General features: G+C 37.4%; 1 protein-coding gene across 1 annotated transcript in view; it reads right to left on the minus strand.

Annotated features, from left to right (window-relative positions):
- Thsd7a (thrombospondin type 1 domain containing 7A) overlaps window positions 1-26178 on the minus strand; it is a 413636-nt gene that overhangs the window by 14927 nt on the left and 372531 nt on the right. Inside the window, exons 14-22 of the mRNA XM_052173249.1 lie at window positions 22875-23053; window positions 20458-20463; window positions 18876-19009; window positions 14542-14695; window positions 11017-11161; window positions 9682-9797; window positions 1158-1275; window positions 774-919; window positions 178-352 (exon numbers count right to left, since the gene is read on the minus strand). Of these exons, the coding sequence (XP_052029209.1) occupies window positions 178-352; window positions 774-919; window positions 1158-1275; window positions 9682-9797; window positions 11017-11161; window positions 14542-14695; window positions 18876-19009; window positions 20458-20463; window positions 22875-23053 (1173 nt within the window). The remainder of the gene's footprint in view (window positions 1-177; window positions 353-773; window positions 920-1157; window positions 1276-9681; window positions 9798-11016; window positions 11162-14541; window positions 14696-18875; window positions 19010-20457; window positions 20464-22874; window positions 23054-26178) is intronic.

Raw genomic sequence — 26178 nt, forward strand, 5'->3', positions numbered from 1 at the left:
GGACACTGGTGGAGTAGGCCAGCTGGGTGCTTTCTCTGCCTCTCAGAGCTAGCTGGTTTTCATTCTAGCATCTGGTAGTCTTCATTGGTAAAACAGAATGTCTGGGATTTGTGTTTTTAAACCAACATTCTGGTCCTGGGAAGATATTCTTCAAATACTAATTCTGTTCATTGTTACCTGGGCAGGGCTGGGTGCAGGTTTCCTCCAGAACTATTTGTTTATTACCATCTATGATGAGCTCAATGTTAGTACAGAACTCTTCATCTACCGCTTTGTTGAAATCATCAGCTGAGCCATCACTCACAACACAAGAAATATTCCGTGTCCTGGTTCCTTCTCCACACTGGGCCTCCTGGAATAGAGGGAGAAATAGCTAATTAGAAAAAGAAAAATAATACATTAGAGAGCTCATGGTTTGCAGTCATCTCTGCATCACTGGTTTTGATTTATGAATAGCTAGAGAAGCATAAGGAACCCTAGGGAAGATGCCTTTTAGGGCACAGGCGATAAAGCATACACTGAACAATTTATTTGCTTCCTACACAAAGACAGGCAAATAAATTTTCATTAAAATGGATATGTCTCGAAATGATTTTAAAAGTATAGGACAAGGAGGTGCTTGCTATCAAAACTAATTAAAGGACTGGGAAATGTTAAAGTCACTATAATGTTTTATGGGGAAACCGACTATTTCTAACTTAAAAGTACTTTTAAAACCAAGTCTCTGAAGAGGAAGAATTCTTACAACCATGCAGCTTCCTGAAATTTGATACCTGAACTTGGCATGGAGACCACTGGCCATATTGCCACCGATAGCATGGCTTCACTGGGCAAGGCTTGGACTGTTCCATCAGAGAAGGGCAGGGCCTCCCATCACCTTGAAAGGGCTGGGTTATGGTTCGTCTTCGTATCATTTTTCCTTTAAAGATATAAAATGATGAAACTTCAGCACGAAGCCATGGCTATACACATAGATATACACTGGGAGAGGGTATCACAGGTATCTCTTTTGAGGATATACTGGTGCAGGAACGGCTCAAATGTTTTGGGAAAGAAGATTTTTTTCTGTGGCCTACTGAATGTAATTTATAGCAAGAAAGATGGTTTGTTTTATGTGACTCTACTCGTAGTCTAATGCAATTGCAATACAAACTAACCTGTGAGTCCACATGTTTGAGAACACTCTGACCAAGGAGACCAGTCAGAAAGCTGACAGTTCAAAGGGCATTCCACCGTGCAGGATGTGTTCATTTGCCAGTTCTTTTCCAGCCCAAGCTGAAAGAGGAGAAAGAGATAAATTTGTATGGGCAGGGAGACAAGGCCACTAGCACTGTCAGTGGGAAAAGGAATGACAGGCTAGAAGAGCAAGGAAGAAAGGAGAGATGTGAATGAGGAGAGCAGTGGGAACGCAGTGACCAGAGAGAAGAGATTGTGGGGAGGCTGACTGGGTGAGAGCGAAGGATAGTGAGAAAGGGGCACGGTATAGCAAAACTATTGGAAACAGAGCAATTGTTACAAAGGTTAAGAATATAGAATGGTTCCACTCATCCAAGTAGGAGGCAAGGGCATAAGGTGAATTCAGGAGCATACTGATGCTATACTGTTATGCATTGTGTTAACAATTCCCATAAATAGTGAAAAAAAAATCTACAAATGAGTAGAATTTCTCTACATGAAGAATAGAAAAGTATAGATGAGACTGCTTTGAAATATTTCAAAAATTAAAATATCAATTTTATCAATAGACCTGTAATTTTATCATTCAGATATTACTTTTTTTTGTATAGACATGTTACACTGAATAGCCAGGTGGCTTTAAAGACAAACTACCATTTCAAACTAAAGATAAAATGTACTGAAAAATATATATAAAAGAACAGTTTGGGGGCTTGGGTGTAGCTCAGTGACATAGGCATGATTAATATCTAGAAGGCTCTGAATTTAGACTCAAACACCAAAAATGAATGCATTAATTAATGAATGAATTGAGTCTTTTGTTTGTTGGTGATAGATTTTTTTTATGTAGACTAGAGTGTCCTGAAATACACTTTGTAGCTAATACTGAACTTGTGATCTTCCTATCTCAGCTTAAATTAAAGATGTTGTGTCATCCATACATGAATGGAATTGTCAATGACTTAAAATTCTTGTCATACATATCTTTCACTTACTTTGTTAGAGCTATACCAAGATAATTTATATAATGTGGCTATTTTGAAGAATGTTTTCACCCTAATTTAGCTCTTAGCCTGATTATCATTTGAATAAAGGAAGGCTACTTATTTCTGTAATTTTATATCCAGCCACTTTCCTGAAGGTCTTTATCAGCCATAGGAGTTCTCTGGTAGAACTTTTGGTGTCACTTATCTCTACAATCATATCATCTGTGAATAGCAATACCTTAATTTCTTCCTTTCCAATTTGTATCCTCTTATTCTCCTTTAGTTGTCTTATTGCTCTGGCTAGAACATCAAGTACTATATTGAAAAGATAGATAGTACGTGCTTTGTATTCCCTATATCTCCAATACTTATAACATGAAGGGGTGTTAGATTTTTGTAAAAGTCTTTTACAGCATTTAATGAGTTGATCATGTGGTTGTTTTCTTTCAATATTGTTATATGATGGATTATATTGATGTATTTTACTATATTGAACCACTCGTGCATTCCTGGGATGAAGCCTACATGATTATGTTGGAAATACTTTTGATTTATTCTTTGATTCAGTTTGCAAGTATTTTATTGAGTAATTTTATAACAATATTCATTAGGGAAATTATTCTGAAATTCTCTTTCTTTGTAGAGTCTTTGCATGGTTTAGATATTAGCAAGACTATGGGCTCATAGAATGAGCTTGACAATGTTCCTTCTGTTTCTTCTGTTTCTAGAGTAGTGTGGTATTAGCTCTTCTTTGAAAGTCTGGTAGTATTCTATGCTAAACCTGTCTTGCCCTGGCCTTTTTGGGGGAGGGGGAGGGGTTGGGAGACTTTCAATGACTGTTTCTATTTTCATAGGTCTTATAGGACTATTTAGATAGTTTTTTAGCTTTGGTAATTGGTATCTGTCTAGAAATCTATCTATTTCATTTATATTTTTCCAATTTTTTGAAGGACAGGCTTCCTATTGAAGACATAATGATTCTTTGAATTTCTTCAGTATCAGTTGTTATGACTCCACTTTTATTTCTGATTTTGATAATTTGGGTATTGTCTCTCTGCCTTTTAGCTAGTTTGGAGAAGGGTTTATTTATCTTGTTGGCTTTTCTCTAAGAACCATCTATTTGTTTTGTTGATTCTTTGTATTGTTTTCTTTGTTTCTAATTGATTAATTTCAATTCAGAGTTCAATTATTTCCTGACATCTACTCCTCTTAGGTGGGTTTGCTCAGTGGGTCATGCACTAAGATCAAGAATTAATAAATGGATCTCATGAAACTAAAAAGCTTATATAAGGCAAAGTGTACCATGAATAGGAACAAAGAACATCAGTCTACAGATAAGAAAGAAATCTTCATCAACCCCTAATAACCCAATTAAAAACAGGGTTCAGAGCTAGAGAATTCTCAGCAGAGGAATCTATAATGTGTGAGAAGCACTTAAAGATCTTTACCAATCCTAAATCTGATAGAGGTCTAATATCCAATAAGTCCAAAGAACTCAAGAAGTTAGACTCCAGAGAATCAAATAACCCTATTAAAAATGAGCTACAGAGATAAAGAATTCTCAACTGGGGAATATTGAATAGCTGAGAAGCACCTAAAGAGATGTTCAACATCCTTAGTCATCAGAGAAATGCAAATCAAAACAACCCTGAGATTCCACCTCATACTACTCAGAATGGCTAAGATCAAAAACTTAAGTGGCAGCAGATGTTGGCAAGGATGTGGAGAATGAGGAACACTCCTCCATTGTTGGCGGGATTGCAAGCTGGTACAACCACTCTGGAAATCAGCATGGCAGTTACTCAGAAAATTTTGGACATAGTATTACCTGAGGACCCAGCTATACCTCTCCTGGGCATGTACCCAAAAGATTCTCCAACATATACCAAAGACATATGCTCCACTATGTTCATAGCAGCCTTGTTTATAATAGCCAGAAGCAGGAAAGGACACAGATATCCTTCAACAGAGGAATGAATACAGAAAATGTGGTACATTTACACAATGGAACACTACTTATTTATTTAAAATGATGACTTCATGAAATTCTTAGGCAAATGGATGGAACTAGAAAATATAATCCTAAGTGAGGCAACCTAGGCACAAAAGAACAGTCGTGATATACATTTACTGATAAGTGGATACTAGCCCAAAAGCTCAGAATACCCACAATATAATTCACAGACCACATGAAGCTCACAGAGCACATGAATCTCAAGAAGAAGGAAGACCAAAGTATGGGTGCTTCGGTCTGTCTTAGAAGGTGGAACAAAATACTCATGGGAGGAAATACAGGGACAAAATGTGGAGCAGAGACTGAAGGAAAGGCCATCCAGAGACTGCCCCACCTAGGGATCCATCCAATATACAGTCACCAAATCAAGACACTATTGTGGATGCCAAGAAGTGCTTGCTGACAGGAGCCTGATATAGCTGTCTCCTGAGTGGTTCTACCAGAGCCTGACAAATACAGAGGTGGATGCTTACATCTAACCATTGGGGTCTCCAATAGAGAAGGAGTTAGATAAAGAACTGAAGGATCTGAAGGGGTTTGCAACCCCTCAACCAACCAGACAACCCAGAGTTCCCAGGTACTAAACCACCAACCAAAGAGTACACATGGAAGGACCCATAGCTCCAGCTGCATATGTAGCAAAGGATGGCCTTATTGGACATCAATGAGAGGAGAGGTTCTTGGTCCTGAGTAGGCTCAATGCCCCAGTGTAGGGGAATACAATGGCAGGGAGGCAAGAGTGGGTGAGTGGATTGGTGAACACACTCTTGAAAGCAGGGGAAGGGGATGGACTGGGGATTTTGGGGTTACTGGGAAATGGGATAACATTTGAAATGTAAATAAATAAAATATCCAATTAAAAAAAGAGAAATATTTAACATCCTTAGTCATGGGGCAAATCAAAATGACTCTGAGATTCTACCTTATACCTGTCAGATAAAAAATTTAGGGGAAATATATGCTGCCAAGAATGTGGAACAAAGGGAACAGTTTTCCATTTCTCGTGGGAGTTCAAACTTGTACAACCCCTCTGGAAATCAATTTTGTGGTTTCTCAGAAAAAGTTTTACTTTCAAGACTCAATTATATACCACTCTTGGGCATTTACCCAAAAGATGCTCCACCATCCCACAAGAGTGCTTGCTTAACTATGTTAATAGCAGCTTTATTCATAATAGCTAGAAGCTGGAAACAACCTAGATCCCCCTCAACTGGAAAACAAATAAAGAAAATATTGTTCATGTACACAATGGAATTATTAAGTACAAAGAAATCACGAATTTTGCAGGAAAATTGATGGAACTAGAAAATATCCTGAGTGAGATAATCCAGAAGCAAAGGTATGTACTCATAAGTGGACATTAGTCAGAACGTACAAGATAACCAGAGTATAATTCATTGACTCAAAATAGTCAAATAAAAAGTATGGCCTAAGGGAGGATTACTGAATCATTCTCAGAAACATAAATAAAACAGATATTGGAGGTGGAGGGAAGAAGGGAACTGAATGGGAGAGGGGAGTGGGAGGGGAGTGAGGGCAGTGGAGATTAGGTGTAGGGTGAGCAGGGGAGAGAATGGAACTTGGCAATGGACAGGGCATGGTCAGGGCATCTCTAGGATTTGCCAGAGACCTGGAATAGGGAGATACCCCAGGATGTCCACAGGGCTGACTCTAGCTGAGACTCGTAGCCACTTCCTGTAGCTAGCTAGTCAGGACTCCCAGTGGAGGGATAAGGACAGCAACCCACCCATAAAACTTTCTACTCAAACTCTGTCCTGCCTACAAGTTGTGCAGGGACAAAGATAGAGCAGACACAGAGAAAATGGCCAACCAATGACTGGCCTGAATTTAGGCCCTCTATGGGTAAAATCTGATACCTGACACTATTATATGCTTCCAGACAGGAGCCTATCAAAATTGTCCCCTGAAGTGGAACTTTCTGGTTCTTGGGAGAATTAGTTGTGTTAGATGATGTTTTTCTATAAACTATCTTATGAGAGGATATATATGAGAGGATGTTTTGCTGAGAACAGACACGTGGTGTTTTTCTAGAAGCTGTCTGGAAAAAAGGGCATGCAATATTTTGCTGGAGATACATGATGTTTGAAAAGAGTATAAGTATAACCCAACAGTGTTCTATGCTGTAGCACTGTTCGCCTTGCCTTCTTTGATGATCATTTATTGTGACTTTGTAGAGAGAAACACACTAAAGAATTTCTCATGATATCCTGTGGCTTCAGACCAATTGGCATGGGTCTCTTCTGGATCAAATTGACAGTGCTGATTTGTGAATGGTGCTTGTGAGTGGATTGAACTATTGTTATTGATTCATGTGAAGTCAACTGCTGATATCCTGAGAACAATGATTGGAATCACCCCTAAGAATTATTTCTAAACAAGTCTATAATCCTTTTTGCCCTATAAACCTTTCCTTCCTTTCCTTTCTACTACCTCTGGTGGGTGATGGGCTAGAAGGGAGATTAAAGCATTTAAATCCCTCATTAACGATGGTTTAAAAAAATCTAAGCCTACAGTCCTCGGAGAGGCTTCTCCCAGCAGCCAATGGAAACAGAAGCAGGGACCCAGAGTTAAGCATTAGATGGAGTTAGAGAGTGTTAAAAAAGATCTGGGGGGGAAGGATTGAGGGACCCAAAGAGAACAGAGACTCCACAGGAAGACCAACTGGGTTAACTAGCCTAGATCCTTAGGGGCTGTCAGAGATTAAAAGACTAACCAAAGAGTGAGCATGGGCTGACCTGAGGCCCCTAGCAGATGTACATCTTGGTCTTCATGCTAGTCCCCCAACAACTGGACTGTGGCTGTCTCTGAATTTCTTGCCTGTCTGTGGATTCCGTTCCCCTAACAGGACCACTTTATCTAGGTGTGCCTAGTCCTGCAGTGATTTGATGTGCTGACAGAGTTGGGGGTGACAGTGTGTGTGTGAGAGAGAGAGAGAGAGAGAGAGGAGAGAGAGAGAGAGAGAGAGAGAGAGAGAGAGAGAGAGAGAGAGAGAGAGAGAGAGAGAGAGAGATCCCAGGGGATACCCTCACACCCTTCTCAGAGGAGATGGGAATGAGGGAATGGGGAGAGGACCTGTGTGAGGGGTACTGGGAGGAGAGGGGTGCTGATATGGAGATGTAAAGTGAATAAGTAAATAAACTAATAAAAAAGAAATGTTAGAGAATTCATCTTTCTTAAAATGAATTAAATGAATTAAATGTTAGAGAATTCATCTTTCTTAAAAGGTGGGTCCTCAGGAATGTGTTTTATATAATTTGGTTATGGAGAATTCCTATTCTCGGATTTATCTCACCAATACTGCTATAACTCTATTTATTTATTTATTTATTTATTTATTTATTTATTATGTGTATGACCTCTCATCATGCCATTTTATTTGCATTTTGATCCTCTCATTGTGACTTACATGTTATAGTTTCAAAAGGATAAGAGTTTCAAGTTCACAGGTGATACAGTCCATTCCAACATTTAAAATGAAGTCAAAGGTACAAAGTAGCATTAAAATAAAAAGTATTGACATTATAGCAGGGAATAACAATTTTTACTGGTAATTCTCAGAACTGCCAACTCTTTTTTGCTTTATATAAAAAAGTACTTTAAATTTTTAGTATCTGTGCGGTATGTAAATGTGCTATTAGGAGAACAGATATAGACTATGAAATTAGACAAGAGATCATGGAAAGAGGGCAAGGTATGTTGAGGAAGGGTGCGAGAGTGACACACGGCACATGCAACATAAAACAGCAAAGAAAGCCACTGAGGGTGCAACAGTACAGGAGGGAAGAAGAAGATTCCAGGAAGGAGGAGAAGAGACATATTGGAGCCTTGTGCTTTTCATACTGATGTGAATATCTACAATGTCTTGGTAGCAAATGAGTAAAAATAAATAAATCTAAAAAATACCAAATGGAAAAACACACTGCATAAATGCTAGTGAATTTAACCCTAATTTTCCTCTTTGTTGAGCACTAATGATACATTTCTTTTGTGGCCATTAGAGAAGCAGCAAGGGTTACCTACTGCTGCTGAACTGAATACAGGGTTTGCACAGGGGTTGGTAGGTAGGTGGTCCATGCATTGTTTATAAAGACAGCACAATTGTTCCTGGAACCAGCTGGACTCATAGGGATGCATAAAATGGTGTGTGTGCTGTTTAATTCCCACAGAGAGCAGCTTAGTTTTCCCTGAAGTCAGCATTTGCCAGGGTGTTAGGATCTGAATGTCCCTGCAAAATTCACAAGGTAAAGGAAGCAGTTTAAGAGAGTCATGAATGCATTGTGCTCTACTAGTACAGAGGTCTCATTTCATGTTCTTGTATGGAGGAAACTTAACTGGGCATTTGCCTAAGAGACTACACTAATCAGCTTGAATTGGATCACCTACCACTCTCCAGGAAGTCAGTGTTGTAATAATCTTCACGCTCAAAAATGTTATTTACTATTGGTTATATTGCTTAGATAGTACTTTATTTTTAAAGCTGAGTTTAACTTACTTTACTTTAACATATAAATAGATCAATTCTTGAAACAGAATTTTATAGGGAGGCATTTATTGACTAAACAGTGTGATGTTTCCAGAGCATCTGGAAGTCCATCCCTAGAATCAGAGATGTGAGGAAGTTAAAGTTACACTTTGACAATGGCACTATGTGGCTTCGAGTAGTTCCACTGTTGGCTTTTCCTTGAGAGTTAAGACAATTCTGTTTCAGAGCTACTGAAGCTCTTGCTTATTTGGGTCTGAAAGAATGCCCCTGTGCACATCAGAAGCATAGGGAGTCAAAGGACAGGAGCATCATTGCCTTTGTGGTGTGGAAATCAGACAGAAACCACTACCATTGCAAGGCATAGCTTCATGAAAAAAGAAAGTCCAATGCCAAATTCCTCTGCTGCTCTGAAGGCCAGAGCTAAGAGTCTTACTTCCGTTTGATGACTACCCATAAACTACAGTCTCTGAACCTTAAAGGTATTAGTGACAGACTTCATTGCTTTGCTGGCACATTAAGCTCTCTTATCCGGACGTGAGACCTAAGTACTTGGATTCTCACAGCTGGGTATCAGATCTTCATATCAAAATCTGCTATGAAACTGCATGTGATCAATGTTGAGCAACAGAAAGAATAAATGATGGATCTTGGCAGGTGTCCAAGCTCTGCACCCAATTCACATCAAATTACAAAAGATGATGAATGGTCTGATTAAGATTTATTGCTTTTATTCACCTTGATTGCTTATTGTTTCCTAAGCTTTTCTTCCAGAATGGGCTAATTAGCATACCTCAGGGCTCCAAGCAGAACAAAATGCAGGAAATTATCTGTGGAAATCAGTAGAGTGTGGATACTGTCTCTTTTTGAGAGGGCACTAGACAGCCTGTGAAAACAGCTGTTGCCCATGCAAGCGGGTGGAGCAAACGTCACTTGGCTCCATATGAATGTAAATTATTAGGGAAGAATTCCTTCAAAGATTTAACACAACAACACTCACCCACCTCTTCACAGTACTTTAGGTCAACGGACTTTCCATCACTTCGAACACAGTCCAACATCCTTGTTTTAATGCCATTCCCACAAACCGCCTTCTCACTCAGCTGGCAAGTGCTCCAGTCTGGAGGAAAGAGCCCCATCAGAACAGAAGGCGATGCATAGAACAGACTTCAGATGAAACTCTGATGACCTGAATCCCATACCTAATTCACAACGGCTTCCTAAGTCCCTCAATCAATCATCCCACATGCAGGGCATATGGGCCCCAGATTTGAACATATTAGGAGGCCAAATGGAATTGCTGTGGTTGCACATAGCAGTGGGGATTATTTTTTGAGGCAGATGTCTACTTGACTATCTTGACAGCTAGTTAGTGATATTGTAAAGACTTAGCTGCCCAGATCAATACCATTTCAAAACTTTTTTTCTCAAGAAGAATAGAAATAAAAATTTGCCGTTATGTATTCTTTTTTTTAGCAAAGCAAATATAATTTTAATGGATGGTACTCTGTAATTATATTAACACTATGTACTTCTTCATCTGCATAACTAAAATTCTTTAGAAAAATACAAACTCATTTATTTTGTAAATATTTTCAGCATAGTAATCAGATTCCCTTATTTTGTATCTTTTACAAAAACAATTTTCCATCTTTCTCCAGGCCAGTACAATGTACCCTGAGAGAACTTTGAATTCTTTTGTGGCATCAAAGGAAACTGTAGAGAAAACTAATAGACATAAGCCAGTGGGATTGCTGTGTGTCTCTCTTCAATTCCTTGAGCTTGTTTCAACATAAAAATTACTAAGAAAAAAATCCAAGTTAGCTTCAATGTTGTACCAAATCATAAATAAGATATTATTGATGTGTATGTTTTGATAATAAATGAAATTTAAGAAATAAATGCAATTTATCACAAGTCTAATTTTTGATATTTATTTTTAAGATTACGGACATTTTATGTCATGTTGATGTTGTTCACAAATGTTCCTTTGTCCCAAGAATTAATGATATAGATGTAACAATCAAGTATCTTGCAAATAAAGAAAATATTTCCCATAATCCCAAAGTAAGAGGAAGTTTTAAAAGGGGTTAGTTAGAATATTTATCACATACTTTAAGAATTTAGTCTTTGCAATACTTTTATTCTTTATATCTTGTTGTTTTAAAAAATAAAACAGATAACTACTTCTGTCATGTGATACTGATTATTTCTCAGAGTGTAAGCTGTGTTTCAACTTGGCACACAGGCAGAGCTGGCTTGGGCTGCTGAGAATGTCTGGAGCTGATTCCTATGGGAAGACGCTTCAGAATCTATAAGGACATGATGAAATGCTTTACCTGTGACATTATAGTCATAGTGGTAGCAGTTTTTGTTCAGGTTGCAGGGCTCTTTCTCTATGGCATCAGGGCAGGCTCTTCCTTCATCAGCAGGCTGTCTGATAGGATCAGCTGACCTTTGCCTGGAACCACTGGGGTTGCAAGGCTTAGAGAGAACAATACTGGTTTTCAGAAAGGTTAACTTAGCCATACAACAGCTAGCATACTTCTGGAGCTGGATTTAGAGTACAAATGTATTGTACTAATTTAAACAAAGATTAACCTCATTATGATTCAGAGTTCAGAGTTTCTATATGTAAAATGTAGGCATTGACAGAGTCTGATGTCCCACCCTAGCTAAAGAATGTTTAGTAGTTACACCTATTATAGTTACACCTATTGTAACACATTCATATGGGGCATTTTTAGTAACACAGAATGCTAACTCCATATGTTGCAATGATTCACATATATTTAAGTGTACATGTGTGTATGAATGATTGTGTGTGTATATAAATTGATCTAAACCATTTAAATAAATATCAAGGTATTTGATGTTCCTAATGCAAATCCTCATATAAACAATTTGGCATCTACACAGTGGCTGGCTACTATCTTATTGGTTCATCTTTCTATAAACATTTAGACTCTAAGAATTAAAAGGGACAAACAATTTTGGATTTCTTTGTCCTAAAGTAGTTATTGCCTTGTCCTCTGCTCTCACTGTGTGCTAGTCACACCACTGAAGGAATACTTACTGTATAAGACAATGCAAATTATAAAGAGGTCCTGCTACCATGTCCAAAGAACATTTAACTACTTCTCTCTTCTATATCTGTGTATTCTTTGAACCTAACAGTTCTTCTCATGCCATAAATGTTTGGGTTTTGTTTATTGATGTTCTAGGTGATGATTTAAGATAATGTATAAAGTTTAAAAGGCACACTTAGTCAACTAGTTGAGTTTTAGTCTCAATCCAAAATTTCTATTAGAAAAGGCTCAAGAAAACAAAATATTTTTCACAAACTCTTTCTAGTTACACATGGTAGAACTTAATATTTTTCCTAAGATGGCTACTTTATGGATATTTAAAACAGAACTCAGACAGACACAGTTCCTGTTTGGTGGCTCTTGGTATTGAAATCCCTGTTAAGGAATTTTAAGAAGCAGCACAAATTCAACAGTCCCTGTTTTATATAAGCTGAATAATTCTTTTAACAGAATCCCTGATGACAAGAATTCCATCATTGTAAATTGTGGAATGTAGTTCAGCTGTAGAATTAAGACAGAAATTCATTAATAGACCTTTATGAAGGGTAGAGCCTTCACCCTTCTATTAACATCTGTTCAAATGATATATTGACCCTCTTTAGCTTCTGGGCAGTCAGTTAGTTACCACTTAGCATTTTAACAAGATTAACACACAGCTAAATACAGCAACTCACCTTGGAAAACCCAGACTCTAAACTTGCCTGAAGTTGTATTTTATTTAATTCCTTAACATTAAATGTATCTTTTGGATTTTTCACATTGCTTTTCACACTTGTGCAGGTTTAAGCTAACTGTGCTGAATAACTTTCTGTCAATTTGACACAGGTTAGATAGATTTATCTGAGAGGAGGGAAACTCAATTGAGAAATTCCTCTGGAAGATTGGGCTGTAGGCAAGCTTGTAGTTTGTCTTAGTAATTAATGAGGGAAGGACCCAGCCCATTCTTTGTGGGTTCTTCCCTGGGCTAGTGGTCTTGGGTTTGAGAAGAAAGACGGATGAGCAGGTCAGAGGGAGCGAGCCAGTACACAGCTTTCCTCCATAGCCTCTGCATCAGTTCTAGCCTCCAGGGGTTCTGCCCTTCACCCTTCATGTGTTCCTGTCCTGTTTTTTTGTTTGTTTGTTTTTTGGGTTTGTTTTTTTTTTGATGATGATGATGAACTGGTATACAGAAGTGTGATTATGAGTGTAATAAACCATTTCCTTCCCAAGTAGCCTTTGGTCATAGTGTTTCAGCACAATAGTAACCATAACTAAGAAACTAACTTTTGCACATACTGCTTCAAGTGATTCCCTTCCTTTAGATGGGCATTAGCATCCTCGGGGTTGCTGAAATCTAGAATTCTGTTTGATTTTGAACTCATCTGTCTTTCTAGGAGTAAAAAAGCACAGACTATCTGTGACTGACAGGTTGTGATGGTTATTCTTGGTTGTTCAATTTCCTTCATCTAGATTTAACTAAAACCCAAAGGGCTGAGTATACCTGTGAGGTATTTTTTCTTAAATCATTCGAAGTAGGAAGACCCTGTTCTACTCTAGATCTTTGAAGTGGGAAGATACTCCTTTAATACAGATCTTTTAAGGTGGGAAGGTTCACCTTTAATCCGGGCCACACCTTCTGCTAGCAGCCTATATAAAGAAGCTAGAAGAAGGCAAATCTCTGCCTGATTGCTCCTTCTGTCCCTAGCAAGGCCATCCCTTCACTGGCATTAGAGTCTACTTTGGGATTCTTGCATATACTGAATGAAGATGATCTGAGACATTCAGCTTCTTGGACTGAACAGCTACTGACTGGATTTTTGGACATTTGTTGTTAGAGAACCATTTTTAGATTAGCTGGGCCATAGCCTGTAAACCATTCTAATACTCCTTCCACCTCCAATCTCTATACACTACATACCTTTACAGCAGTGGTTCTCAAACTTCCTAATTCTGTATCCCTTTAATACAATTATTCATGTTATGGTGACCCCTAAATATAAAATTATTTCTTTTGTATGTTATGACTGCAACCTTACTACTGTTATGAACCATCATGTAAATATATAATATGCAGGATATATGATATGTGACCTCCAATGGAGTTGTACTCCATGGGTAGGAAACTACTGCTCTGGAGAATCCTGTCTAATACCCAGGCAAGCTTTTTTTGTAAGAGAAATGATAGTAACAACCCTCTACTGTGAGATGGGCACTGAGAAGTGCTTCGAAAAGGTGCTCAGGGAAGATAGCACATGATCTTTTCTTCTTATAGAAAAGTGGATGAAATGCATATTGTCACAGATTCTGTTACAAGGTGATTCTATCATAAAAATGGAGGTTGTTGAAGTAAGGCTGCTTCTATACTTGTCAGCAGGCATACTAACAGCAGGTCCACTGAATGGAAACTATGATCATTTGGTTCTGTTTCTCAGTGTCTACACACAATCATCTTAGAAGAACACCTGAGGACCCACCATGTGTAACCCTCTTCTTGAGATTCTTATTGTTGGCATTCTGGTGACAATATTCCTGCTTCAGCACTTTCTTGTGCGAAAGTATGTTCTTACCATTTACATTAATCAGATTCTATAGGAGTGAAGGGATATCAAACCGACATTAAAGTACCTTCACTAGAGTTTCTTTCTTTCCTTCTTTTAACTAAAGAGAATCATTATGACCACTGCAGTTTCTAACATGCTGTGCAATCTCTAAGGCCTGCTGAAGGAATTATTTGCTCATTTAGAAGCATGCTTGAGAAGGAGCAAACAGTCCTATAGCATTAGTCTATAATCTCACCAAAGCACACTGGGTCCATGGCCCCCACTCTGATATCACACAGTCCTCAGGGCATGGTAGTTTACACTCTCTAGAGCCCAGGGGCATATCTTCTGGGTCACACAGGTAATCCTCCACATGTTCAGAAGGGCCATCTGCTGTATTCTGCATGCATCTAAGAGAAAATGTTCACATCAGCAAATGAACTAGGCCAAGTAAAATGACAGCCAACACATGGGATGGTGTTTCTAATTAAGCCATCATCTGATGAACAACATTATCCCAAAGGGAAGAGATACAAGAAACTATGTAGTCCTACATATAGTATTTCTCTAAGATTAAAAGAAAAACATATATTCACATACATAGTCACAATATTTTAACTGGATAGCTTCAGTACATTAGTAAATGCTAACTTGTTTCTTTGCAAGGGAAGTGACTTTTCCACCTGTATATGAAAACTGAACTGAAGAAAATTGGTCCAAAGAGGATCTCTGGAGATATCTGGAGACACAGTTGATCAAAGATGAGAGAGGCCGAGGGACTGTGCGATGTCCATACAAAATGTTTCATAAGGTGATTTCCAAGATGGGGCATTTATCAGATTGTTTTGTCACTAAAAAGTTATTTTAGCTACCAGCCAGATGACTCAGTACGTAAAGTCATTTGCAATCAAACCTGATGACCTGATTTCAATCCCTAAAACTCCCATGGTAGAAAAGCAAGAATGAATTCCTGCTCATTGTTCACTGACCACCTGGGTACTGTGATATTTAAAAACACATAGACACAATATAGACACACACACACAACCATACACTTTATCTAATCGTGGCTATTTGGCTCTTGTTGGTTCTTTTCTTAATTGTTAGTTTTTCTTATATTAGGACAAATTTAAACCTTTGTTCACACTATTCCATTATGAACAGTCAAGCAATCCTCTTGAGAAGCTAATTAATGCGGCTTCCTTTTACTGTAGTTAATAATCTCTCTGTGAACTTTAGTAGTGGAAGAGAAAACCTTGATCCTTAATTTATAATGTAGGAAAGGTCACACTTATTAATGCGTCTGGTAAGAGAGTTGCCTATGGGAAGATGAAAAGGAAGATGGCCTCTTAGGGCCATTGCAGTGTTTAAAGCAGTTGGCTGAATCATGTCACAGTTATATACTTGGCATCCTATCTTTTCTCAGAGATTTACAGTGAGGAAGGCCATTGTATCTCTAAAAGTATACTATAAAGAATCACTTTTTATAGTGATAAATTTAAAAATAAATATTTCTGTCAAGTGAGACACAATGAAAGATTGAAACACTGTCATTAGATGCATAATGATTGGGTATGCAATTTAGAAAAATATATAAATACTGATCTCTGTAACTTTTTTAAAAAATCATTTCATAAAAACGAATCAATAGATATTTGGTAAAATTAGGAATTTCCTTGAAAGAGTGTTTAGTTACATTGAGAAATGTTCTACTTTCAGCAGCATTTAAAATATTCTTGTGACAGTGGCCTGATGAATACATAGACGGGCCAAGTGTTCCTATATTCAAAAGGTAGAATTGATCACAATCTTAGCAGATACCGATGTCGCACAAGAATTAACTTGTAAAATTGCATATTGATCCAAGGTAAGAATAGATGTCCAATACCTGATTCGGTAGCTATGTATGTGTAACTTTATGAGAAAATCTTTCTTAATTTTGTACTTGTATAAATAACTCAAAAACAACTCAAAAAGTAAATAATAAACTTCAAATATAGCACTTGAAAGTAACTTCTTTTGAACAGACTTGATCTATTTTAAAAGAAATTATTATTTTAAACGTACTTTCATTTCATAAAATAGGAACAAATTATGCTGACCAGGATGTGTATTTCTTTTATTTGGCATTAACAATAGTTTTTTTCCACCCAGAACTCAGAATAAATATTTGGATCAAGCTGAAGCCAAAAGAAATAGATTTTGAATTTGTTTTCATCTTAGCCTTGGCCTTTCTATGTTTCCAAAGAGCAAGAGCACTTTTTTTTTTTTTGAGAAGAATGAAGTATATTAGAAGCACATGACCACTTTGGAAGTGAAAAGGTCACAGACCCATAGCAGGTAAAGGAATAAAAGGTGGACTCTCTATGGAAACAACATCAGCAGTATCAGAAGCTACAAATGCCTCTCTTTTATTTTTATTGTTATCATATGCATAGAATTTATAAAGAGAAACTTTTTATCCACAGCTTGACTGTTTCTTTGCCTAGCTCTTTTGAGGCCCAGGCTTGATTCTTAGCCCTCAGAGAGGCAAAGAAAAATAGAAATAAGGAAAGAAAAAAGTAAGGGAAGGAGGGAAGGAAGGTGGGGGGAAGGAAGGGATTCCTATTAGGAAGAAGCACTTCTACCATTCACTTTTCTATATGTCCTTCCATTCTAATGAGGAGGACTGGAAGTATGTAAATATAAACCTATTTTTTTATGGGATTATCGCTTCTGAAATGTCAGTCCACATTTGTACGGAAGCAGGACATACTGACCCTAATTAGCAGAGGATAGAGCTTGAGATGTGGTCCACTCAATCAGGAACCACCAGGCACATCATTACATGATCAGAGATCACAATCAATACTGACCCCTCTCTCTATTGCATCAGCCTCAATACACAGGTTGATCTGAAAATTACTTTGTTTTAAGTGTGCTTGGGAATATTGAAGAATATTAATTACAAATAAAAAAGATGCATGTGCACCAATAGTGAAAGAAAATGTACAATGCATATTCCTTTGTTATAATTTTTCACTAACAAAGCAAGCAACTGAATGATGCAAATTCACATAAGGAAATGATTTTTAAATTTGGAGGGGAAAATTTTAATTTGGAGGCAGAAGCCTGAAGAAGAGGAACTCTCGTTTTCCCTTTCCAATTTTAACCCACTTAATATCTTTCTTCCCATCTTCATCTTTATTCCACCTTTATTATGGCACATAGGAACTGAAAACAGAGCATTCAGATGGATATTTGAGACAACCAGAAACTGGTTTTTAATAAGAAACAAGGTTATACATATTTTATATGAAAAAGTTTTCTGATAGTAATGTTAATAAAAAACTTTCTACGGAAATAGATCAGGAAACATTACATGATTCCAAAATACATGATAAGTTATCGATGAGACTGTATTGTCAAGTTCTGCATTTATTTTTATTGTGTTTTAGAGTCTTTTGGGATGAAAAGAATATTCTACATCTGTGCTGGTCAACAGAGCAGTCAGGTATTGCTGTGGATAGCTTACAATTATGAATAGTGTGAATGGAGAAACGTATTTAAAACTTTAATTTCTTTATGGTGAAAATGAAGTATCCACACATGACCAGGAGCTATCATATCAGTCAGGACAACTCTACCAGGATAAGTGAGAGGCAATAGCTAGACAGAGGCTCGGAGAACGCTTCCTGAAGATGAGAGTATTCAAATGTTAGCCAGGTTGACATAAGGGAGGAAGAAGTCAAAGCCTGCCATTTGAAAATGTTTTTAAAAAATATATTTGGATTTTGTTGCAGGGAAGATGCCTCAGTAAGTAGAGGATTAACCTCATAAACATGGGAACATTGGTTCTATTCCAGCACTCATGTGTCAAAATTAGCAAGCTTGACAGCACATATCTGTAATCTAGTACTTAGGCGGCAGGGGCAGGAGGGTCCCCAGGGCTTTTTGTCCTGTTTTGTGTTCAGCGAGAGACCCTAGCTCAAAAAGTAAGGAAAACAAAGAATGAGAAAAGCATCCTATGTTGATCTCTGGACTCCACCCTCACATGAATTTATATATAAAATACATATATGCAAGGAAGCTTTTAGCAGGTCACTGAGTTTTAACATCCACACCAATAAAGCTTGTGTTCAACATGCATTTCCAATGGTTAGCCCTGATAACACACAGACCTAGGAGGTTGTATTTACATACTTAGGAATTTATATTGCTATCTATATCTGTATTTACACATATACATGCATATATGTAAGAACAATTAATGAAAAAAGGCCAAGGATTTTCAAAAAAGCAAGGATGGGTATTTTGGGGGAAGAATCTGGAAGGAGTGAGGAAAGGAGGAGGCATATAATTATATTATAATCTCAAAAACAAATATAAATTTTAAAAACTATTGCAACGTGAAGCATTTTAGGTCAGGAATTAGAATGTGCAAACTTCTGCATGCAATAGAGGGTCTTAATTTACAAGAACCCAGATTCCCTAAAATCGAAACTAATGAAGGTTATCAGGAGAACAGAGTTGAGAGATACCTCAAGTTGTCACATGTGGATTTGGGAGATGGTTGACAGTTTGCTTCTCTGTCCTTCTCCTAGGTCTTACCTCACTTTTCGGGTCTGCACACCCTCTCCACAGTTGTCTCGCATGTCCACAAAAGTCACCTTGCAGACACTCCATGGCTCTGTGACCCATATATACTGGCTGCAGTCACTGTGGCAAGGGACAACCTCATACACCTGAAACACACAACTGTTGATCTCAGGCAGTGGGATGAGAATGGGGAAGGAAGACATATGTATCACCACAATCATCTCACCAGAGTGTCTTAAGAAGTATAGTCAAGAAGAGGAAGGCAGGCTGAACTGCATTCTATATTTTTACACAGTGCATATTCAAACCCACTGGGCCAGAATCAAGACATATTTCCATAAACTGACATTTAGCAGACTAAATTAAAACCTTTTAGACTATTTCATTCAGAATTTTGTGTGCCTTGTATGTGCTAGACACTTAGTCAAGATTTATCCAGTGAATGAATGAGATGGATACTATAAACAACTGTTTTCCAGATAAAGGTAACTTAGACAGTTTTACATATAAATGTATATAGTTGTAAGAATTAACATTTTTCATACAAGAAACTGAAACGATAAGTAAATGGAAATAAGCCAATCTTGAAACTAATCCCCAATCCCTTGAGGTATGGAAACAAGGTCCTGAATTAGTTTTACATGATGTACAGCCACAGATACAGCTGTCAGCATCAAGGGCCTCACAGCACACAGGCAACTCTTTGTGGTTATTGTCTACAGAGCTTTCAGTTCCAGAGGCAGTACAGCACGCCTTTGTTTAGGAATTCTAGAACAATGAAGCAATTGTGTGGTTTTCTCAATGAGAAAAATGAGCAGAAAAAAATAGACTGCAATCTACTACAACCAAGAATATAACCATTAAAGAAAAATATTGTAAAATATTTTTATAATATGTGAAAATTCAACTCTGTTTCCTATTCTACACACACACACACACACACACACACACACACACATGCAAACACACACACACACATACACTAGTATATAAATAATCTAGGTAATCAATCCCAGGAATCAGATTTAAGCAGTCATTTGGAGCTATCCTTTTGCACACTTGCAGAATAAAAAAAAAAATCAAAATAAAATAGAACAACTCCCAAATAAGAATAAAGCACATGCAATGTTGGAATAAGACTGTAGCTAAGGATGCAGCTAGTATACTCCCATTAGGGAGATGTGCTAAGACAGGACTAACACCACATGGCAAAACAGCACTGCACTACTCCCAGGGAATATAAGAATCAAAATGGAGGGGCCCTGCTGCTTGTCCTAATCCTTTGATAGATGATCATTTCCCATGGTTGGGGGATAAATGCAAATTATTTCATAGACATTGCCAACATCTTCAAATAACCATTTCAGTCCACCATCTTTCTCTCTTCCAAGTATAAATAAAGGGTACCATTGCCTCATTAAAGTGGGATAGGTATAGGCTAGTCACCTCACCCTGTTTCCTCAGGCCCTATCAATAACAAAACCCTAGTAACTGTGCTAGGAAATAAAAAGGGAACAGGCAGGGGAAACCTAGTGGAGAAAACAATAATTTTTAAAACAAGAACTCTGAAGAAACAGAAGATAAGCATGCTCACCTGCGCCTGGAGTGGTGTTCAGCGGGACAGAATCAAAGGAACAGAGAAACGTGAAAACATTAGTTATTATGTTAAGAGCTCATCCATATCCTACATTTCAGTTACACAGACTTTTATTTAAAACATTAATGGAGTAAAAGCTTAGGATGTACTTCTTAGGTCTTAGGAAGGATATATTAACCATTTCTGATGATGTGATTCTAAGATGAGCAGACAAAGCTGACACAACCAAGGGAAAGATTGCATGTGCAGGATGACACGAGTTCAAAACTCGTGTGGATCTCAGAGCCCCTGTCGATGCAAACTGAACTATGAGTGTAAACATCTTATGAGTCAACAGAAACATGAACTGTTGTTTTTATATTGACCCATCTCCAGCACCATCCACTTCAATCCATTTGTACCTTTCCAGTGAGATAAGGACATGAGGCCTTCAGTGAGGAAGCATTCTCATAGACCATTTTCACATCATCAAACTTCTGTATTTTTACTGAGGAACTTTAATTATAGTAAAAATCTGCATGGTATATATATATATATATATATGTATACTGGATTTTTTTTTTCGAGACAGGGTTTCTCTGTATAGCCCTGGCTGTCATGGAACTCACTCTGTAGACCAGGCTGGCCTCGAACTCAGAAATCAGCCTGCCTCTGCCTCCCAAAGTGCTGGGATTACAGCCGTGCACCACCACTGCCCAGCTGGTTTATATTTTATAAACAATAACACAGCACTATGCCTATTTTATTTTCTTGAGTATTTTATTGATATTTGAATAGCTATCCATAAGCTTTATGTAAAATGTGATGCTCAAAACTTGATGCCTAACTGATTGGTTTTTCTTGGATTACCTTTCATTTTTTTGTTATGATCGTGTTGATATACCACAATAAATTGAAAAACAATACATACATGTGCTTATCAAGTTCTGCTTTGGATTTTAGAGACATAACATTCTATCAAGTACAGGCAACTTAGCACAGGGTTATGTGTCTATGGGAACAAAAGAACCCAGGCAAATGTGGCATGTTTAAATTGCACAGTGTTAGATACACATGTGACATATTGAGTATATGTGTACTTTCTCTTTGATACAACCATGGATCATAATTTATTAATATTGAATTTGTCATTGGAAATTCAAGATTTCTGAACTTGTAAGCAAACATTCTTGTCATCATAAGCATGTCACTCTCATTATTTTGTTTCATATTCACTGGATTCCAAGTGAATTTCTTTGGAAATGAACGAACACTTACAGTTTAAGAATACAATGTGCTCAATGGCCAGGAGATGGCGATAGAAGAGTGCATTATTCTCTCTACGCTGCCCTCATTTTTCTATGTCGGAAGGCCAGACAGAGTGTACTTTCCGTGTAATTTAATTCTTCAGTGTTCTCATTTTTACTTACTTAAAAGTTTCCTTTTCATATGGTATGATTCTGTTGTGCCCAACAATCTTAGCTTAATCAGAAGGAAACTGCTGATAACCGTGTGATTAGAGGTTAAAATGAGACAGGCCATGTTCACACGAAGCAGCTTTACATATTTAAATACTCGGTTCATTTGATCATGGCTCAAATTCAAAACATAACATCTGCACACACTCTGGAAAATCCATTCTCTGCTAATTTACATGCCGATCAACTGTGATAACAATTGTCTGTTCTGTTACACTTAAGTTAATCACAATTCTGTCATTAGCCATTTTACTCTTTATCTCCAACAGCAATAGAATACAAATAACAGCTACTGACAGCAGCCAGTGAAGTATGCCTTCGAGCTCTAACACAACTCTAATGCTAGAAAAACCAGTGACTGAACTGCTAATATATATATATATATATATATATATATATATATATATATATATACATATATATATATATACACACACACACACACATACATATATGCATATGAAGTTTGAGATACCTTTTGTATTTCTTATTTTATGATAATTAGATTGAAATGAATAAATAACACCCCTCCTTTATTTTGAGCATATTTATGTCATTTCTTTGATTTTCTCTTGAGTACTTGGTTACTGAGCTCTCTTTCTGAGCGTCTGGGGAAAGCAAGAATGATATGACTTCATCAGAGCAGTTAGACACAATTGTGTGGCAGACTAATGCTTTGACAGTACTCATAACTTAGCTGTCATTTTGCCTGCATGGAACTGTATTCTATCTAGATTCATACAAAATCCTGAATCCCCAGAAAATTCAGAGGTAATGTGTATAATTTGAGATTTTACATTTTAGTGTGATTTCCTCAGACCTTGTGAAAATAGAATCCATCACACTTCTTTTTCAGAAGCTATTATTTAATTTTGTGCATCTTTGAGAAATAATAGAATAAAAAGATCCTTGGGAATCTGAGAAATATCTTAATGCATTTGATGTTAGTAAAAATACCTGGTTGACATGGTCCAGTTTGGGGCAAGGCCTTCCTCCGTTATAAGGCTTTTCGCGCAGCCACTTGGACCGGACCTTCACACCACTGCCACAGGACTTGCTGCAGCGCGACCAGTTGGACCACTCACTGAGCTTGCAGTCTGAGGGGCAAGGGATGATACAGGCTTCTTCTATGTAACCTGAGCAGAGGAAAATGAAACAAGAAGCAAGTTTGCTACCTCCCCTCCTCTGACTCGCGTCCGCCATTCCAGCTCATTTAGAAGGTCCACTTTTGACTTGACGGGAGCATGCGAAAGTAGAGATGTCTGTGTCCTTAGGGACTCAAATTAAATTCTGCAGGGAAATGACATATCTATACTGCGACTGTGTTAAAATAACTGCTAAGTAGCTGCCATATGATCTGCTTAGGATTCATGCCCGCCGTGTTTCAATGTTTCTGCTTAGTGACAGCTCTTGTTTAATTGACAGTAGCCTGTCGGCTAACCATCTCACTCTCAAAGTTGCCAGAATGCAGTTAAAAATCCAACACAGATTTTTGTGACACTGTATGTGTGAATGCCACACACAGGCAGGGATATGAGTCCTGCCGCATTCTTCCTCAAGAAAAGTCAGTTCCTCTCCGTAAACATCCAGAAGAATCCATTTGAATTGGCACCTTTCCTTCCCTCCCTTCCTTGAGAATCAGTTCTGAGGAGGGAAATTGGAGGGTGTTATGTAAGCAACACCTCATGCTGTAATTATTAAAACCACACCCGACCTTGGGTCCATTTGATCCTCTTGCAATTATAAATGTATTAATCAGAACCAAGAAAACAAATGCAGAAAGATGGTGGACACGTCTAAGAGCACAGGGTAAGGGATGGAGCTGGCTCATTCCATCAGCTCAGGAGCTAAATGATTTGGGAAGTGGGAAAACACTTTCTTTGATTAGTTCTTCACCATCAACTTAATAGTTCATAATATCAAATTATCTCTAGGTGGAAATGTAAAACTACTCTAATCAGAGTTTTTCCTCCTGTATGACTTGTACAGAGCCATATTGAGGTGTCATGCCACATGGTAGGAGCTTGACATTAGCCAATAGGGCATAATAGGGAAGAAGGTTACAGCAGGAATTTTTATCCTAGGGTAGAATGCTAAGACTGTAGTTGACATTGGTCAAGGTGATCTTCTCCCAGCCTGTGTTGAGCATGGATTCCCATGCTAGTCAGGGTCCTGCTCCACCTAGGGTGGAGAAGCTCAGAGTGAAGGTTAAGTTCATTGTTCCTCCAGGTCTAAGAATTCTTGAATTAAGCAGGTGACCCACCCAGCTGCCTGAGCAGTAGAGCCAAGGACTGCCAGAAGACTTCCCCTGAACTCATTCTGGAGTCTGGGGGGAGGGGCTTGCCCAAGCTGTTAAAAGGTCTGACCTCAATTAAAGTTGGGGCCTTGATCAGTAAACTGTCATCCTGGCCTTGTTCTTTTCCACCCTTCCCATCTATCCTCAGCTTCTGTTCCAGGAAACCAGTTTGTAGTAGCTGCAGGCAGCTACAGAATACAACAATGACTGACTTTAGAAAGAAGTCATATCAGTGTACTTCATCTTTTTATATCAGTGACATAGATGTTAATATGCAAGTGACTATCATATTCCGCAGTCTATGAAGGAACAGATAGATTGTAAGCCATTTGAGCTAAAAACAATCATATAACATAAAAATAACATAAAAAGCTCACGTTTTGAATTTTTTGTATATTTGCTAAGTTGTACAGTTGTTACCACCATCTAAATTTTAGAATTTTAGATCTTTCTTTTAAACAAGCTCCTTTTCTAGAACTGTTCCTATTATTATCAGCCAATACTTATTTTTTTTTACCTTCTTCTTTAGACACTAGCTCTCAATTTATTATGGAACTCTATAGAATTGCCTTTTAATTGATAGTTGATATAAATGAGAACAAGCGAACCATTATGTGCTTTTGCTATTGTTCTCAGCTTCTTTTAGTTTGATGTTTCGAGCAGTACTTCATTTTTTAAGGTTGAATAGTATTCTGCCACATGGATATACCACACTTGTTTAACCATTCATCAGTTAACAGACATATACTTGCCTTTACACTCATCTACTGTCACTGCTATCAATATTTGCAAGCAAGATATGTGAACAAAAGTTTTAATTTTTTTTTTATTTTCAGCTATATGCCTAAGTGTGGGATAATCCTTTCATATATTAATTTATGTACTGTATTTATCTTCTCAAGGAGACATCATTCTTACCAAAAGTAACTATTGAACATTCCTCAGCAATATGTAAATGGTCTAACATCTCTGAATCCTTGCTGGACTTATCAGTGCTCAACTTTTTAACTTAGTGCTCTTGAAAGAAAAGAAAAGCTTTAAAAATTGATGAAGTTTACTTCTATTTTAATTTTAATGTTGCTCTGTGTTTTGGTTCTCTGTCTAGGAAATTGTTGCAAAAATTTATATTATTTTTCTCTGAGAGTTCCATAATTTTTAACCTTGTTTTTGCTTACAAGTTGCTTATGAATAGAGAACAATACCTCATCTTTTGCATGCAGTCACTCATGTCACCTATAACGCTATGGAATGGGCGGGGCATCAGCTGTCAGCTTTCTGAGTCATCCCAGTCCCATTCCTGGAAAGCTTCTGCCCTCCACATTAAAGGAAGGGCTTATTTCTTAGTCTGAACTTTCATTCCCTTTATTTCTCTCTCCTTAGTCAGTCCCACTCTGAGTTGAAAGTATGACATTAGAGAAAGTTTTGCAATCAGAAAGCATGAATATTTCTCTTATTCTTTCTTAATACAGATTTGGTTATTTTTTGAATCACTTATAATATCATATACATTTTAATATAGCTCTTCATTTTCTGCAATTAAATGCATTTAGGATTCCAATGGAATCACTTCATGACTGTTCAACTTAAGCATCTTGTCCTGGTAATAGTCTAGGTAATTGGGATTTCTTTCCATTTATTTGTCTCTGTAATTTCTTTTAATGTCTCTGTTTGGTGTTTGTATAGTCTTCAGGTTTTAAATTAATTTTGTTAATTTATTTATATTTTATTTGTATACTTTAAGTAGATTTTTAAAGTAAGCAATAATTATTGTTATGTTCAAATACAAGGAAATCAGATAATCTTTAAATGAAAATGTCATGTTTAGTATGGAACCTTGTTTCCAAATTGTGTTAGACTGAAGTAATAATAAAATGCTGCCTATATTTTGTATAATACTTTCAAACACTACCTCATAAATTGTTTTTGTTTTTCTGAAGTATAGTCTTCTTCCACTACAGACGTTTG

The sequence above is a fragment of the Apodemus sylvaticus genome, chromosome 2 (genome assembly GCF_947179515.1).
Source record: "Apodemus sylvaticus chromosome 2, mApoSyl1.1, whole genome shotgun sequence".
NCBI lineage: Eukaryota > Metazoa > Chordata > Mammalia > Rodentia > Muridae > Apodemus > Apodemus sylvaticus.